This window comes from Hippopotamus amphibius, chromosome 7 (assembly GCF_030028045.1).
Source record: "Hippopotamus amphibius kiboko isolate mHipAmp2 chromosome 7, mHipAmp2.hap2, whole genome shotgun sequence".
NCBI classification, from domain to species: Eukaryota; Metazoa; Chordata; class Mammalia; order Artiodactyla; family Hippopotamidae; genus Hippopotamus; species Hippopotamus amphibius.
In genome coordinates, this window is record NC_080192.1 from 58740563 (window position 1) to 58760672 (window position 20110).

The 20110-nt window shown below is 39.1% G+C and overlaps 1 protein-coding gene across 17 annotated transcripts in view; it reads right to left on the reverse strand.

Annotated features, from left to right (window-relative positions):
• Nucleotides 1-6614: 6614 nt before the first annotated feature.
• The window catches only part of EVA1A (eva-1 homolog A, regulator of programmed cell death), a 73587-nt gene continuing 60091 nt past the window's right edge, over nt 6615-20110 (reverse strand). For all 17 annotated transcript variants that reach the window (XM_057742917.1, XM_057742919.1, XM_057742915.1 and 14 more), the window contains one exon: nt 6615-7867. In XM_057742917.1, the coding sequence (XP_057598900.1) occupies nt 7494-7867 (374 nt within the window). In that variant the 3' untranslated portion in view covers nt 6615-7493. The remainder of the gene's footprint in view (nt 7868-20110) is intronic.

The following is a 20110-nucleotide window of genomic DNA, read 5'->3' on the forward strand; positions in this document are numbered from 1 at the left end:
CAAACTATACTACAAGGCTACAGTGATCAAGACAGTATGGTACTGGCACAGAAACAGAAATATAGATTAATGGACTACAATAGAGAGCCCAGAGATAAACCAATGCACATATGGTCACCTACAAAAGAGGCAAGAATATACAATGGAAAAAAGACAGCCTCTTTAATATGTGGTGCTGGGAAAATTGGACAGCTACATGTAAAAGAATGAAATTAGAACACTTTCTAACATCGCACAGAAAAATAGACTCAAAATGGATTAAAGACCTAAATGTAAGGCCAGAAGTGATAAAACTCTTAGAGGAAAACATAGGCAGAATACTCTATGACATAACTCAAAGGAGGATTCTTTTTTACCCTCCTCCTAGAATAATGGAAATAAAATCAAAAATAAACAAATGGGACCTAAGGAAACGTAAAAGGTTTTGCACAGCAAAATAACCATAAACAAGACAAGAAGACAACTCTCAGAATGGGAGAAAATACTTACCTATGAAGCAACTGACAAAGGATTAATCTCCAAAATACACAAGCAGCTCATGCAGCTTAATACCAAAAAAGCAAATAACCCAATCCACAAATGGGAGGAAGACCTAAATAGACATTTCTCCAAAGAAGACATCCAGATGGCTAACAAACATATGAAAAGATGCTCAACATCACCAATCATTAGAGAAATGCAAGTCAAAGCCACAATGAGGTATCACCTCACACCAGTCAGAATGGCCATCATCCAACAATCTAGAAACAACAAATGCTAGAGAGGGTACAGAGAAAAGCGAACCCTCCTGCACTGCTGGTGGGAATGTAAGTTGGTACAGCCACTATGGAAAACAGTTTGGAGGTTCCTTAAAAAAACTAAAAATGGAACTGCCACATGACCCAGCAATTCCACTACTGAGAATATACCCAGAGAAAACCACAATGCAAAAATAAACATGTACCATAATGTTTATTGCAGCACTATTTACAATAGCCAGGACATGGAAGCAAACTAAATGCCCATCAAGAGATGAATGCATAAAGAAAACGTGGCACATATATACAATGGAGTATTACTCAGCCAAAAAAGGAATGAAAGTGAGTTATTTGTATTTAGGTGGATGGACCTAGAGAGTGTCATACAGAGCAAGTAAGCCAGAAAGAGAAAAAACAAATATGATATGCTGACTCATATATACAGAATTTTAAAAAATAGTATTGATGAACCCAGTGATGGGGCAAGAATAAAGATGCAGATATAGAGAATGGACTTGAGGACATGGGGTGGGGGTGGTGGCCGAAGGGGAAGCTGGGGCAAAGTGAGAGAGTAGCATTGACATATATACACTACCAAATGTAAAATAGATAGCTAGTGGGAAGTTGCTGCATAACATCAGGAGATTGATTCGATGCTGGGTGATGACTTTGAGGGCTGGGATAGGGAGGTTGGAGGGAGTCACGGGAGGGAGGGGATATGGGGATATATGTATAAATACAGCTGATTCACTTTGGTGTTCCTCAAAAAAAATTGATAAAACTAGCCACACTCATCAAGAAAAACGGGGAGAGGATTTAAATCAATAAAATGAGAAAGGAGAAAGGAGAAGTTACAGTAGACAGCACAGAAATACAAAGGATCATAAGAGATTACTACAAGCAAATATATGCCAATAAAATGGAGAACCTAGAAGAAATGAACACATTCTTAGAAAGATAGAACCTTCCAAGATTGAACCAGGAAGAAAAAGAAAATATATTAAGACAAATCACAAGCACTGAAATTGAAACTGTGATTAAACATTTTCCAACAAGGATGTCCCTGGTGGTCCAGTGGTTGAGAACCAATCTTCCAGTGCAAGGGACACAGGTTCAATCCCTGGTCAGGGAACTAAGTTCCCACATGCCGTGGAGGAACTAAGCCTAGGCACCATAACTAGAGAGAAGCTCATATGCCACAACTACTGAACCCATGTGCTCTAGAGCCCCTTTGCCACAACTAGAGATCCCACATGCCACAATTATTGAAGCTGTGCACTCTGGAGCCCACACAAGTAGAGAAGGCTGCACACTGCAAATAGAGAGAAGCCCATGCACCACAATTAAGACCCAGTGAAGCCCCCCCCCCCAAAAAAAAAAAGCACACAGCCAGATGGCTTCACAGGCAAATTCTTTCAGACATTTAGAGAAGAGCTAACACCTGTCCTCAAATCCTTCCAAAAAATTACAGAGGAAGGAACACTTCCAAGCTCATCCTATGAGGCCACCATCACCCTAATACCAAAACCAGACAAAGATATCACAAAAAAGAAAATTGCAGGCCAATATCACTGATGAACATAGACGCAAAAATCCTCAACAAAATGCTAGCAAACTGTATCCAACAACACATTAAAAGGATAATACACAATGATCAAGTGGGATGTATCCAAAGGATGCAAAGATTCTTCAATATATGCAAATCAATCAATGTGATACACCACATCAACAAACTGAAGAATGAAAACCATATGATCATCTCAATAGATGTGGGGAAATCTTTCAACAACATTCAACATTGATTTATGATAAAAACTCTCCAGAAAGTGGGAATAGAGGAAACCTACCACAACATAATAAGGGTCGTATATGATAAACCCACAGCCAACATTATCCTCAATGGTGAAAAACCAAAAGCATTTCCTCCTAGACCAGGAAAAAGACAAAGGCGCCCAGTCTCATCACTACTATTCAACATAGTTTTGGAATTTTTAGCCACAGCAATCAGAGAAGAAAAGGAAATAAAAGGAGTCCAAATTGGAAAAGAAGAAGTAAAACTGTCACTGTCTGCAGATGACATGATACTATATATACAAAACCCTAATGATATTACCAGAAAACTACTAGAGTTAATCACAGAATTTGGTAAAGTTGCAGGATAGAAAATTAATGCACAGAAATCTCTTGCATTCCTACACATCAACAATGAAAAATCAGAAAGAGAAATTATGGAAACAATTCAATTTACCATTTCCTCAAAAAGAATAAAATACCTAGGTATAAATCTACCTAAGGAGGCAAAAGACCCATATGCAGCAAATTATAAGACACTTATGAAAGAAATCAAGGCAACACAAACAGATGGAGAGATACACCATGTTCTTGGATTGGAAGAATCAACATTGTGAAAATGACTGTAATACTCCAAACAATCGACAGATTCAATTCAATGCCTATCAAATTACCAATGGCGTTTTTCACAGAATTAAAACAAAAAATTATACAATTATATGGAAACACAAAAGACCCTGTATAGCCAAAGCCATCTTGAGAAGAAAAAACGGAGCTGGAGGAATCAGGCTTCCTGACTTGAGTCTATACTACAAAGCTACAGTAATGAAGACAGTATGGTACTGGCACAAAAACAGAAATATAGATCAATGGAACAGGATAGAAAGCCCAGAGATGAACCTTATCTTCAACAAAGGAGGCAAAAATATACAATGGGAAAAAGATAGCCTCTTCAATAAGTGGTAATGGGAAAACTGGACAGCCCACTTGTAAAAGAATGAATTTAGAACATTCCTTAACACCATACACAAAAATAAACTCAAAATGGATCAAAGACCTAAATGTAAGGCCTGAAACTATAAAACTCTTAGAGGGAAATATAGGCAGAACACTCTATAACATAAATGACAGCAAGATCCTTTTTGACCCACCTCCTAGAGTAAAGGAAATAAAAACAAAAATAAACAAATGGGACCTAATGAAACTAAACAGTTTTTGCACAGCAAAGGAAACCGTAAATATGATGAAAAGATAACCCTCAGGGTGGGAGAAAATATTTGCCAACAAAGCAACTGACAAAAAATTAATCTCCAAAATATATAAGCAGCTCATGCAGCTCAATATCAAAAAAACAAAAACCCCATTCAAAAATGGGTGGAAGACCTAAACAGATATTTTTCCAAAGAAGACATACAGATGGCCAACAAATACATGAAAAGATGCTTAACATCACTAATCATTACAGAAATGCAAATCAAAACAATGAGATATCACTTCCCACCAGTCAGATTGGCCACCATCAAAAAATCTAGGAACCATAAATGCTGGAGGGGCTGTGGAGAAAAGGGAACCCTCCTGTACTGATGGTGGGACTGTAAAGTGATACAGCCGCTATGGAGAACAGTATGGAGATTCTTCAAAAAACTAAAAATAGAACCAGCATATGACCCAGCAATCCCACTGCTGAGCATGTACCCTGAGAAAACCATAATCTAAAAAGAAACATGTACCACAATGTTTATTGCAGCACTATTTACAATAGCCAGGACATGGAAGCAACCTAAATGTCCATTGACAGATGAATGGATAAAGAAGATGTTGCATATACATACAATGGACTATTACTCAGCCATAAAAAGGAATGAAATTGAGTTATTTGTAGTGAGGTGGATGGATCTAGTGATTGTCATACAGAGTGAAGTAACTCAGAAAGAGAAAAACAAATACCGTATGCTAACACATATATACGGAATCTAAAACGCAGTACTGATGAACTCAGTGGCAGAGGAAGAATAAAGACGCAGTTGTAGAGAATAGACTTGAGGATGTGGGGAGGGTGGGAAGGAGAAGCTGGGACAAAGTGAAAGAGTAGTATTGCCATATATACACTACCAAATGTAAAACAGATAGCTAGTGGGAAGCAACTGCATAACACAGGGAGATCAGCTCGATGATGGGTGATGACCTAGAGGGGTAGGATAGGGAGAGTGGGCGGGAGTCTCAAGAGGAAGTGGAAATGGGGATATACATATAAATACAGATGATTCGCTTTGTTGTACAGTGGAAATTGGCACAACAGTGTGAAGCTATTATACTCCAATAAAGATCAAAAGAAAAAGAAAAAAAAAAAGGAAGACCTAAATAGACATTTCTCCAAAGAAGACATACAGATGGTCAACAAACATAAGAAAAAATGCTCAACATTACTAATTATCAGAGAAATGCAAATCAAAACTGCAGTGAGGTATCACCTCACATTGGTCAGAATGGGCATCATCAAAAATTCTACAAACAATAAATGCTGGAGAGGGTGTGGAGAAAAGGGAACCTTCCTGCACTCTTGGTGGGAATGTAAATTGGTACAGACACTATGCAGAACACTATGGAGGTTCCTTAAAAGCCTAAAAATAGAACTACAATATGACCCAGGAATCCCACTCCTAGCCATGTATCCGGAGAAGACCATAATTTGAAAGGATACATGCACCCCAATGTTCATTGCAGCACAATTTACAATAGCCAGCACATGGAAGCAACCTAAATGTCCATCGACAGAGGGATGGATAAAGAGGTTGCAGTATATATATACAGTGGAATATTACTGTCATAAAAAGCAATGAAATAGTGCCATTTGCAGAGTCATGGATGGACCTAGAGACTGTCATACAGAGTGAAATAAGTCAAAAAGAGAAAAATGAACATTGTATAATATCACTTATAGGTGGAATCTAGAAAAATGGTAGAGATGAACTTATTTGCAAAGCAGAAATAGAGTCAGATGTAGAGAATGAATTTATGGTTACAAAGCAGGGGGTGGGGTTGGGAGACTGGAGTGACATATATACAATACTATGTATAAAATAGATAACTAATGAGAACCTACTGTATAGCACAGGAAACTCCACTCAGTGCTCTGTGGTAACCTAAATGGGAAGGAAATTGAAAAAAGAGTGGATATATGTGTACGTATGACTGATTAGTTCCTTTGCTGTACAGCAAGGAAGTAACACAACATTGTAAAGCAACTATACTCCAATAAAAATACAAAAGAGGCACAAACCAATATAGATAATGTTAATCTAAAGCCCAGGGGAATAAGATGATTCCTATACTTGTTGCTAAAGGACTGAAACCACAAGGTTAAGAACTCAGATTCAGAGACACTGATTTAACAAAATTTTTGGCAGTTGTTACTTCAATGAGGTCACTCAAAAAGGTATAACCAAGCCAGCCACTGAAGGTTTCAAGCAAACTATTGCCCCCTTAGGAAACATATTTTTAATTGTTCAGTTCTCAAGACAGCCTTCCAAGCCCCTATCATAGACAGTGGGTTTCCAAAGTAATAGACAGTCCAGCAGAGGAAGTCTCCCAACCATCCTCTCAGGTATGATGACAAAGCCAATGAACAGCAGAAATCCTGTAGGAAGGCTCTGGAGCATCCAGACAGGCTGACTAAGCAACCCACTGCATCGCATGAGAAGGGACTCGATAGACAGAATGCATTAGTACTGTCAGGCTGGAGGATGCTGCTTCTTCCTCTGTAAACCCATTTCTAAACGTGGCTCAGTCTTGCCTCTCTTCCTTCCTTACCACCTTCCCCTCTCTGTATGAGTCCATCATATTATTTCTAGCCTTAGGTAAGTCTTCTATTCCTCTAGCAGCTTAATAATCACTCAACTGTACTGTAACCATAATAGAAACATACAGAAAATGAAAAGTCACCAGGGGCCATTTCTCCATTCTGTGTTTCTCCATTTCTCACAATTCTCCAGTTGTTTGAAGAGCCTGGCAAAAGACCATACCCACCTATATAAAAGGGCTGCTGTTTAAGGTAAGTGTAACCACAGAGATAAACAGAAAACAGAAAAGATTTTATGTAACATTTATTTTTTTATCCCAACCTAATTTTGGCTTTATTCCTCACCTCACATTTCCATTCTTTTATTAGAAATCCAAACTTTTTTTTAAAGAAAATGTTTAAAGGCATGATTATCTAGAGTTACAATAAAATTTTCTTCTCTCAAAAGGGGGAAAAACACAGCTTTTATTCTTGTGCTGCATTTTCAAATGCACACAACATTAATTGCATGTTAGTATACTCTTTATAAGCTATTTAAAATAAAACCCGTCATCCTTTGAGATTATTGACATTTTTCTAGTTCATTGACACATCTTCTGACACATTATTCATTTTCATGAGTGAAGTGGGAACTATAATAAAAAACAGGATTTTAATCCCTGAGGTTGCCATTGCAACACAAGATTTAGAGACTGGGCCTTAAATAATAAGCATGGATCATGCTGTCTGGATCAAAATCACCTCCATAGCCTGGAGTCATTCAGATATTTGCATTTACTGGGTTAAGTGAACTCTGCTCTTCCTAGCCCTCATGCTATAATAATATTTCCTTTTGTAAAGAAATAACACATAGCAATGAAGTCTGCAGAAACTTCCAAGATCCTCAGTAATCAGAGAAAACACGAGTTCCATTTCTCTAATCTCCATCCACATTTTTGGAGAGGGTTTTCAGCAGCATCCCAAGAACTGAAAAGGTTGACGAACCAGCTTGGTTTTTCTACTTCATAAATTTAGTAAAAAGGGAGAAATCAGTCCTCCTGGCTAGAAAATGGGAGTGTCCTTATCTCTGCCACCATAACATTAGCGGAACTGCATTCAACACTTTGTGCCCAGACCCTTCCTCTCCCAGGCGGCCAACAGCTGCGTGTGGGTTCCAGCTCCTGCCTCTAGTAGTAGCGGTTCAGGCTCCTGGTGCAAGGAACCTCAGGCTGACCATTCATCCAAATCTCCCTGATGATGCGTTCCCGCTCCTCTAGCCGCTGGGCGCGCTCCAGCTCCTCCGCTGAGGTGAAGATGTTCTTGTTCAAAGTCCTCTCAAAGCGGCGATGTCTCCTGACTGAGATGTCTGATGCCGCGTCCGAGCTGCCATTCTCACTGTCGCTGCTGTTGCTGCTGCTTTCTTGGTCCTGCAGGAACTTCTTCTGAGGATGCTGCCGACAGTCTGTGTGGCAAGAGATCCTCACCACCAAGGCAGCTAGGGTAAAAACCAGCCCGATGCACACACCAGAGACAAAGTACAGAGCTGCTCGCTCAGGATTTTCTGGAGGAGGAAGAGGAAGAAGAGAACATTTCAGAGACAACAACTACACATGCAGAGAGAAAATATGATTCCAGCACAGGACATACACCTCTCACCAGACCCCAAAGCTTTGATGGTTACAAATATTGCCTTCCCACATGACAAATCGCAATAATGCATTCAAAATATAATTTTCAACAAATGGTGAATGTGGGTAAAGAGTGCATGGAATTATTTTACTATTTTTTTTCTTTATTGAAGTATAATTGCTTTACAGTTATACTGTAATGTTAGTTTCTGCTGTACAACAAAGTGAATCAGCTGTGTGCATACATATAACCCCATATACCCTCCCTCTTAAGCCTCCCTCCCAACCTCCCTATCCCACCCTTTTAAGTCCTCACAAAGTATCAAGCTGATCTCCCTGTGCTCTGTAGCAGCTTCCCACTAGCTATCTATTTTACACTTGGTAGTGTGTGTATGTCAGTGCTACTCTCTCACTAGGTCCCAGCTTCCCTGCCCCCTGGTGTCCTTAAGTCCGTTCTCTACGTCTGCATCTCTATTCTTGCCCTGCCACTAGGTTCATCAGTACCATTTTTCTAGATTCCACAGATGCAGAAAAAGCTTTTGACAAAATTGTTTTACTGTTCTTGTAACTTTAACTTTGAAATTTCAAAATGAAAAGTTAATACAAATATATTATTTAGCATTTACTAGAAGCAAGTAACTGTACTTAGATGCCACTTGCTTGTACCAGAAAAATTGTTGCTTCTGAATTTGGTCCTGCAACTCCTTGAATTACCTTTTAATCATAGTTGTAGGCAACTTCTGAGATGACCCCCACCTCTTGGTATTCATACTCTTACACAAGCCCTTCTCTCCAAGGGCTGGACCTAGTGGACTAGACCTAGTGATTTACTTCTAACAAAAGTGATGGATGACTAGAGATTAGGTAACCTAATTTGAGATTAGGTAACTGACTTCCAATTTACTCATGCTCTCACTCTTTCTCTCTCTAACTTTATCACTCACTTGCTCTGATGCAGTCAACTCCCATGCTATGAGCTGTAGTACAGAGAGGCCTGCAGAGTGAGGAACTAAGGGTGGCCTCTAACAGCCTTCAAAGAAGTGGACTGTAAACAACAGACATGTAAGTGAGCTTGGAAGTGTATGAATATGTGTCTGTGTATTTTAAATTTTCTTTTGCTTAGCTGTATTTTTTTTTTTTTGGAAAGTATCAGCCCTGCTTAGCTGTATTTTTAAGTATTCTATACTCATTGATATTACTTTTGTAATAAGTAATGTTACTTTACTGGAATTTAAAATTTTGAAGTGAATCATACCCTGGTGGAGCATTGAGGTGGTTACAATCCTGGCCATGCAGCAACCTTATGGGACACATTGAACCAGAGAATCTAGCTGTGCCAATCACAGATTCCTGACTTACAGGAACAGAGAGATAATATGTGTTGCTTTGAGGTACAGATAGTCCCTGAATTACAATGGCTAGACTTAACAATTTTTTAACTTCACAATGGAGTGAAAACAATATGCATTCAAGTAGAAATCGTACTTCTAATTTTGAATTTTGTTCTTTCCCTGTGCTAGCAATATGCAGTACAATACTCCCTCCTGATGTTGGGCAGTGGCAGGGAGCTGTACTGTTCAGCCATTCTGTTACTCCCACTTAGAGCCATTCCGAACCCAGACAACCATTCGCTTTTTCACTTTCAGTACAGTAATCAATAAATTATATGAGAGATTAAACACTTTATTATAAAATAGGCTTTGTGTTAAATGATTTTGCCCAACTACAGATTAATGTAAGTGTTCTGAACACTTTTGAGGTAGGTTATGCTAAACTATGCTGTTCTGCAGGTGAGGTGTATTAAATGCATTTCTGTCAATATCAAGAAACAAAACAAAGCAAAACAAAACCCAACCCAATCAAAAAATGGGTAGAAGACCTAAATAGACATTTCTCCAAAGAAGACATACAGATGGCCAAGAAGCATGTGAAAAGATGCTCAACATCGCTCATTATGAGAGAAATGTAAATCAAAACTACATTGAGATATCACCTCACACCAGTTAGAATGGCCATCATCAAAAAGTCTACAAACAATAAATGCTGGGAAGAGTGAGGATAAAAGGGAACCCTCCTACACTGTTGGTGGGAATGTAAATTGGTACAACCACTATGGAGAACAGTATGGAGGTTCCTTAAGAAACTAAAAAATAGGACTTCCCTGGTGGTGCAATGGTTAAGAATCCACCTGCCAGTGCAGAGGACATGGGTTTGATCCCTGCTCCAGGAAGATCCCACATGCTGCCGAGCAACAAAGCCCGTGTGCCACGGTTACTGAGCCTGTGCTCTAGAGCCTCCAAGCCACAACTATGGAGCCCATGTGCCACAACTACTGAAGCCCACATGCCTAGAACCTGTGCTCCACAACAAGAGAAGCTACCACAATGAGAAGCCCATGCACCACAATGAAGAGTAGCTCCCACTCACCACAACTAGAGAAAGCCCGTGTGCAGCAACAAAGACCCAATGCAGCCAATCAATAAATGAATTTATTTAAAAAAAAAAGAAACTAAAAAATAGAGCTAACATATGATTCAGCAATCCCACTCCTGGGCATATATCTGGAGAAAATTATGGTTCGAAAGGATACATGTACCCCAATGATCACTGCAGCACTGTTTACAATAGACAAGACTTGGAAGCCACCTAAATGTCCATTGACAGATGGATAGATATATATGTATACATATATATATAAAATGGAATATAAGTCAACCATTAAAAAGGATGAAATAATGCCATCTGCAGCAATATGGACAGACCTGGAGTTTATCATACTAAGTGAAGTAAGTCAGATAGAGAAAGATAAATATCATATGATATCATTTATATGCAGAACCAAAAAAAAATGATACAAATGAGCTTATTTACAAAACAGAAACAGACTCACAGACTTAGAAAAAAACATACAGCTACCAAAGGGGAAAGCTGGAGGGGAGGGATAAGGAGTGTGGGATTGACATATACAAACTACTAGATATATAATAACCAACAGGGACCTACTGTGTAGCACAGGGAACTCTGAGCAATATTGTGTAATAATCTAAATGGGAAAATAATTTGAAAAAGGATAGATATATGTATGTATATAACTGAATCACTTTGCTGTACACCTAAATCTAATGCAATATGGTAAATCAACTACAGTCCAATATGAAATATTTTTTTTAAATTAATGCATTTTTGACATGATATTTTCAACTTACAATGGGTAAGAGAGGAAGATCTATAATTTGTTGCGCAGCAATAGATAACTTATACAATCACAGATTGAAGGCCAGTGTGGGCATCTTTGAATGATCTCATCAGGTTAATTTGTGGTGGAGTAATTTAAGCCCTTCCTTGGTGAGAGAAGAAAATAATTGTTCTGCTGATGAGCAATGTATTTAGTGGGCCCAGTGATGACCCCCACATGATGTGCTCAACAGAGTGAGAGCCTCTGAGTGAACAGCCCTCGCTTTCTAGTTATGTGTGAGAACACTGGGACATGCCTGGCCTTGAGTCAAGGGCATGGGCAATCTGACAGGATCCACAATTGACATCAGCAAATTAGATTCATAATCTATATTCACTTGTAAGTATGAATCAAAAAATGTATATATATTATTTTGTGCTTTTTTAAAGAATATAAGTGGGATCACACATGATTTATATTTGCTTTTTAAATTTAAGACTATTTCTTAGGACTTCCTAGGTGGCGCAGTGGTAAAGAATCTGCCTACCAATGCAGGGGACACGGGTTCGAGCCCTGCCCTGGGAAGATTCCACATGCCACGGAGCAACTAAGCCCATGCGCCACAACTATTGAGCCTGTGCTCTAGAGCCCATGAGCCACAACTATTGAGCCCATGTGCTGCAACTATTGAAACTCACGCGCCTAGGGCCTGTGCTCCAAAACAAGAGAAGCCACTACAATGAGGAGCCCCGCACACCACAATGAAGAGTAGCCCCCGCTCGCAGCAACTAGAGAAAGCCCGTGTGCAGCAACGAAGACCCAATGCAGCCAATAAATAAATAAAATAAATAATTAAAAAAAGAATATTTCTTAGATTTCAACATATGTCAATAGCATTCTTTTTGACTGCTGCATATTTTTCTGTAGTATAGACATCAAAGTTTATTTAACCTTTTCCTTGCTGATAGCATAAAAACTGTTTCCAGTTTTTCACTGTTACAATCAATACCAGAGTCAATATCTTTGTGTCCCTGTATAATATCTCTTTATGCATATGCAGAATTATTTCTACAGCTTAACCTAGAAACAGAACAGCTGCATGAAAGGGCTTAAGCATTTTCAGGTTTCATACATTTCAAATTGTACCCAAAAAAGTTTCCATCCATCCGAACACAGCATACTGAACATATGCTTATGATGCCTCCTTCTCTCTGAAACCCCCACTGAAATGACAGTGATGGGAATAAAATAGATACAAATTATAGGTACAAAGAAAAGAATAGAAAAGAAAACAGAAAACACGAATAGTCCAATGTTTACTTCAAGGGAAGAAATGTATGCATATGACTGAATACAAAGCGCGACGATGTGAAATAAAAACTTTAAAAAAAAAAGAAAACACAAACAGTCAACATAAGAGTAGTAGACAAACAATATAACATACTAAAAAGGGAGTGACATCAACATCATGGTCGTGTAAGATGTCCTTACTTTTTGTTCCTGCTTTGTTTAAAAGTAGATGGCATCCATATGCTAACTCATATATATGGAATCTAAAAAAATTGGTACTGATGAAGCCAGTGACAGGGCAAGAATAAAGATGCAGATGCAGAGAATGGACTTGAGGACACGGGGTTTGGGGGGGGCAGAGCGAAGGGGAAGCTGGGACGAAGTGAGAGAGTAGCATAGACATATATACACTACCAACTGTAAAATAGGTAGCTAGTGGGAAGTTGCTGTATAACAAAGGGAGATCAACTGGATGATGGGTGATGCCTTAGAGGATCAGGACAGGGAGGGTGGGAGGGAGTCGTGGGAGGGAGGAGATATGGGGATATATGTATAAATACAGCTGATTCACTTGGGTGTACTTCAAAAACTGGTATGAGAGTGTAAAGCAATTATATTCCAATAAAGAGCTTAAAAAAAAAAAAACAGATGGTTTCTACCTACCTCATAGATACCAATGAGGTATCTATCCACAAACAAGAGTGCCTCTGTGGGAATTGTGTGATCTAACTGACGTACACCAAGGGACCAAGGAGGAGTCTTGCCTACCTGTTCATCTGTTAATAGACAGACAAACCTTGGTTTGGGCTGTAGAATCAGCAGAGTGAGGAAATCTGCCCCAACAACTCCCTGCCATGATTGGGGAAAACCTGGAGAGTGTTGACTTAGGCAAATACTCACAGATGAGAGAGAATTTGTAAAATTCCAGCCCCCTGGAGGTGATTAAAGCACACCACTGTAGGGAAAAAACAAAACACACGCATGCTTGAATGTCTGAATGCACTGGAGAGGGAAAGAGGAACTTTTTCAGCTCTGCCTCTCCCCAAAAGTTGACACAATAAGAGACTGAACTATCCCGTGCAGACTTCTCCACAGGTGGAAAGGAGAGTAGTGTGTGAGTGTCTGGCTACCCCAGCTATGCTGGGTGCTGCAAGAGAAACCCATTTTTCTCCAGCAACACTAAGAGTACTGGAAGCAGAACCTCCATGACTGGGGGAAGAGAAGAGATCAGGAAAGGCTAATAAGAATATCAAAAGGCATTAAAGGGACATGCTTCCTGCTGTCTGCTCAGGGCTTCATCAGGAAGTCCACCCAAGAGCCCCTGGGAGAACTTCAGCCAAGGATCTCCCCTCCAGTTGGTGGTTACCCCCAATGCCCCAAGTACTAAATCCACAGCTTGCCTCAATCTGCAGTGGCTCCTTGTTTGCACTCGGAGATTGGCAGCAGGAGTGAGTAGAGTAAATGGAGTGCTATCAGAAAAACAGACCAGGATCTGTGGGCAAGTGAGAAAACACAAACCTGAGCTATAGCGCTACCTTCTGGAAAACAAGAGAGATTTCTAGCAGCCAGCCAGGTGAGTTGTAAGAACCACAGAAGACATAAAAGCTTAAGAATTCTGCCACAAGAGGGAGCAAGAAGTGCAGGGCAGGTGTATAAATACCAGGTCAGAGAGAACACCAGAAAGAACAAGATCAACAAACAGGATACCCTATCTGAAGGCAACTAGTAAAGATTTGGGGAGGTGTCTGAACTACAAGAAAGAGGAAGAACCAGGAAAACATATCATCACCAAAAGATAATAATCCTTCAATAACTGAGCTCAAAAACAAAAAAATCTTATCTAACCAATAAAGAATTCAAGATAGCTGTTTTGAGGAAACAATGAGATACAGGAAACATAGAAGACAATTCAATGAAATCAGGAAAAAAATACAGGTACAAAATGGGAAATTTAGCAAAAAAATTAAAAACCATAAAAAAGGACCAAACAGAAATTCTGGAGCTGAAGAATTTGATGATTAAAATGAAAAATGCAATAGAGAGAATCTGCAGGAGGGCAGATTAAATGGAAGACAAAATGAGCAACCAGAAAGACAGTAATTTTGAAATAACCCAATCAGAGGTGAACAGAGAAAAAAGAATGAAAAAGAGAGAAGAAAGTGCACATGATCCATGGGATTCAATCAAACATACAAATATACAGTATAACTGGAGTTCCAGAAGGAGAGGGGCAGAAAGTTCATTTAAAGAAACACAAGTTGAGAACTTCACAAACCTAGGGAGAGACTTAGACATCTAAGTTTACGGAACTAATAGATCATCCCACTATCTCAATGCAAAAGACCACCAAGAACATTATAATGAAATTGTCACAAATCAAAGAAAAAGAAAGAATCCTAAAAAAGCCAGAGGAAAAAAGATAGTAAACTTACAAAGGAACCCTCATTTGGCTGTCAGAGGATTTGTCAGCAGAAATGCTACAGGCAAGGAGAGAGTGGAATGACAAATTGTTGAAAGAAAAAAATTTCCGGATGATGCCTTAGAGGACTGGGACGGGGAGGGTAGGGGGAGTCGAGGGAGGGAGGGAATACAGGGATATGTGTATAAAAACAGATGATTGAACTTGGTGTACCCCGAAAAAATATAATAAATAAAATGAGAAAAAAAAAAGAAAAAAATTTCCACCCAAGAATACTTTATCTGGCAAAATTATCTTTCAGGTATGAAGGAGAAAATATGCTAATTAGTGACATGAAAACATATTAAAGTATACAACACACTGGTAAAGGTAAATATACAGTAAATATACAGTTTCAGATTTAGAAAACTCTAATTCTGTGCTACGATGGTGTGTTAACCACTTAACTGTAGTATAAAGGTAACAGGAAAAGAGTAAATATAGTGGTTAAAAATAACTATAACCACTATAGTCTGTGAAAGACTACACAATATAAAAAGAGGTAAATCGTGACATCAAAAATGCAGAGGGGAGCAAAAGGGTGGAGGCATTCTATGTGATCAAAAAGCTTTCAATCTTTCACTAATTAGTATGACGTTAGCTGTGGGCTTGTCATATAGTGCCTTCATTATACTGTGATACATTCCTCTTATATCCAATTTGTTGAGGGTTTATCATTAAAGAAAGTTGTATTTTGTCAAATGCTTTTTCTGCATCTATTAAGATGATCAAGGAAATAGATGAGATGAAATCACCATCTTAAAGACATAGCTATATTCCCATGTTTATGGCAGCATTATTCACAATAACCAAATTATGGAAACAACCTAAGTATCTATCAGCAGATGAATGGAGAAAGACAATGTGATATATACTACAATATTATTCAGCCATAAAAAAGTAGATCCTGCCATTTATAACACGGATGGAACCTCAAGGGCATTATGCTAAATGAAACAAGTCAGAGAGAGAAAGCAAAGAAAGAAAGGGAGAGAGCAGGAGGCTGAAACTGAACTCTGCCCAACCAACATTCAGCAAACAGATATTCAGCAAACACTGAGAGGACTGAGGGGGCTCCCACCTTGAGGAGCTTAACAGCCCAGTAGGGAAGATGGCCTATCCATTGTAGTACCAAAGGGAAGTGCAACTATAGAAACATGAAGAAGGATTTCTGGAAATGCAAAGGCGAGTGGAAAAGCTAAGTTCAGATATGGGAATCTGAAAAAAGATGCACAAATTCAAACTTTTATCACGGTGCAGAACCATCAGGGAGATCTGTATTTGAAGCCTCATCTCAGACTCATCTTTCAAACAAGAAAACACTGCCAATACCTTGTGGTAAAGGTATGACAGATGACAAGCATAAAGGGATAATCCCAGATCCTGGCAATAAATGATAACTCACTCCCACTCTCTTTATTTTCTTCCTCTTTCTTTCTTTCTCTCTCTCTCTTTCTTTCTTTCTTTTCTTTCCTTCTTTCTTTTTCTTCCTTCCTTCCTTCCTCCTTCCCTCCCTTCCTCCTTTCCTTCCTTCCTTCCCTTTCTCCTTTCTCTCTCCCATCTCCCTTCCCCTCCCTCTCCCGCATTCCTCTATTCATGTAATCTGTCTTCCTCCCTCTTTCCCTCTCTCTCTTCTTCCCTTCCTTTCTTTTCTCATCCTATCCTCCTTTCCTTGTGAGTGTATGTCTCTCTTTCACACCCCACACTCACCCAACCTATAACATAAGTTAACTTTGAAGATGGTTTCTGAACTGAATCTTGGAAACCACTATTCTCCGTCTAGCATAACTAGTCCATCCTGTCCTGTCTTATTTCCCAGATCAGAAAGCCTACAGTTGTCTCAGACATGGATTCTCAGAGAAGCCCAGTAAAGGCAACCAGAGAGGGCAAGGGAGTTTCTAATGAGCTCACTGGGCCCTGAGCAGGTGACTCAGGACTGACTTTCACAGCTGATATAATTTGTGTTGTTTCTCTTCATCATTCCTCTATAAAAATCAAACTGTAGCTCTACTGTGGCTGCTTTTTCTCTCTCTGTTCCAGGTCACTTCCCCTTAGCCAATGAGGAAGTGACCCTCATCTTGACAAGAGCCAGATAGCTGTTAATCGCCCAAGAAGCAGAGTAGGGGGGGCTATTGTTGGTTGCTTTCCCTCAATAAATAAAAATAAATGTATTGCTATATCTTGCTTCCCGCATTGTTTTCACTGGCGGGAAGAGACACTATGGGGAGGTCCTGGGGCTAATTTCATTTGCACCCTTGGAGTTCAGATCATGGCCAACACTCTGTAGTAGAGACAGTAACACCAGTCCAGGCTAGTTCAGCTGATGTCCATGCAAACATAACCTTTTCCCTGCCTGGACTTTCTTGTTGGCCCTACAGCCTGCAATCCCTTGAGTGGACAAGAAAAGGTTTTTAAAATAGGCTTTAAAGAGAACAGTGGGGCTTGTGTAGAATCAGGGAGTATTCAACACAAACTTTTCTCTGAACTCTTAAGGCACTGCAAAGGATGTCCCTTTGTGGGATTCTGACCCTCCCTACAGAAAAACAAAGACTCCCATTAACACTTCTGCCTCCTCTGAAATGCTGGAGAAAGCTTCCTTCTCGAAGAATCACTGTGCTCACTAGGCTGGCTCTGGTATATACTCCTTTGCTTTCACCTCTTTCTGCTTCTCCCCTCTTTCCCTACTCCCCCTCTCCTGCCCCCAGGAAACAAGCACCCCAGAAGAGGCCTTTCATATTCCACCTCATCCTAATCCACCCTACTCACTTTTCTTTACCTGCAGCAGGAAAGACCTGCTGTCCTATAGCCCAGGACTCAAGGGCAGCTAGGCAGAAGGCCCTGAAACACATACTCTGATCTGGCTTAATTACTGGGGAAGTTTATACTGTATTCTGATGCTTCCTGGCTCCTTGAGTATGGCAGGGAGGCATGTAATTAGCTCCCCCAATCTAGGAAGTACTTTATATAGTTGTATTATAATTAGTTATGTAACCATCATATTCCCCACACAACAGAGAAAATCCATAGGATTCACTTTGGATATTCACAGCTTCCAGCCAGTGCTTGGCTCTCGTGATGTCTATCTCTCAAGTATTTACTGAAGAGACTTCCCTGGTGGCTCAGTGGTTAAGAATCCGCCTGCCAGGGCAGGGGGCATGGATTCGATCCCTGCTCCAGGAAGATTCCACACGCTGAGGAGTAACGAAGCCCACGAGCCACAACTATTGAGCCCGTGTGCCGCAACTACTGAAGCCCACACACCTAAAGCCCATGCTCCGCAATAAGAGAAGCCACCTCAATGAGAAGCCTGCATACCACCACGAAGTGTAGCCCCCGCTCGCCATAACTAGAGAAAGCCTGCACACAGCAACAAAGACCCAACACAGCCAATAAATAAATTAAATTAAATTAAATTTTAAAAAAGTATTTACTGAATTAAATCATGATATACAATTTCCATAAGTTCAGTTATTATATGTGGATAAATAAATATAGGCAAGTACATATATATATATATATATATATATATATATATATATCTGACAAATGATTTATATATAATAGTACAATATTAAAAGAGTAGGAAATAGGAAAAAATCTATCAAATCACCATAATCTCACAACTTGAAAATAACTACACACTATGAAGTGCAGTAAAATGAAGTTTCTTCTTTCTTTCTCTTATATAAATTTATATTCACTTGGTTATAGTCAGTTTATATACAACTTGTATATTTTTCTCTGGATATACTTTTTGTTTGTTTTTTTTTTTTTTTTTTGGCACACGGGCTTAGTTGCTCCGTGGCATGTGGGATCTTCCTGGAGCTGGGATCGAACCCATGACCTCTGCATTGTCAGGCAGATTCTTAACCACTGCGCCACCTAGGAAGTCCTTTTTGTTTGTTTTTAAGATGATTTTTTTAAGCAAAATTAAGAGGAAGGTACAAAGATTTCCCATATACCTCCCACCGCCACACATGCAATAGCTTCCCCCATTATCAACATCTCCAAGCAGAGCAGTACATTTGCTACATTTAGTATAATTTGGTACAATTTTTACATCTGTTACATGAACCTACATAGACACATAATAACCCAAAATCCAGAGTTTATATTAGGGTTCACTCTTGGTGGTATACCTTCTATCAGTTTCAAAAAATGTATAATGACATGTATTCATCTTACACAGTATTTTCACTGCCCTAAAAATCCTCTGTGCTCTACCTATTCATTCTTATCCCCAAGGATATGCATTTCATATAACGTAAATATCTTTCTGCATTGCTTCGAAGTCTTCCAATCAATGATACTGAACAATGGCTACACAGTATTCTACCCAGTGAATGCACCATAGGTTACAAGAACAGTTTCTTACCTTTGCATACTTAGGTTGTTGCAAATTTCTTTTTCATTAAAAAATGATGGAAGGAACATTTTTGTGCTTAACACTACTTCCTTTTTTGCTTGTTTATTTCACTAACTGCTTTTATAATGGATTCTCAGAATAGAAATCTTCATGTCAAAAGAGTATATATTTTTATACCTATTGATACAAATTGCTAAGTGAACGTTCAAAAATGGTACATTTATCTTGCCAACAGCTGTGTATGAAAGAAACACTTTCACCCAACTCTTCAAGAGGGGATATTCCAACGCTATTTTTTTTTAATTTTATAAGTCAATAAATGGTTACTTTATTCCACAAAAATTTACTGTGACTCTACAATGCCTCTGGCCTCGAGACATAAAGGTTCTCAGCCCTCACCAGATTCCCATAAAAAGGAGAATAATGGAAAACAGAAATTACAATACTTTCTTAAATCCCCCAATTTGTGACTATCAATTGAGTAACGGTGGGCTACACTCCCTCATTGCTGAGACCACCACCCTCATGCCAATCTCATAGGAAAAGTAATTCAAATTCTGGTTAAATACTACATGATCTGCACAGCTATAGTGGCAGTTAAACATCCAAAGAATACTGATCAATTAAAAAAACAAATAACCCCCCAAAACTTATTGATTGAAGAAAAAATTACTGTAAGCAAAGTTAAATAACAAATGCCAAATTGGGAAAAATATTTGAAATATGCAACACAGACAAAAAGCTAATATATAAAGAGCACCTAAAAAGAGCATTAAGAAAAAGACAACCAATAAAGGAAATGGAGAAAAAATATTAATGGTTCACAGAAAAGTAAATATGTTTAAATGGCTCTTAAATATATGAAAAGATGCTTGCTCACTGAAAAC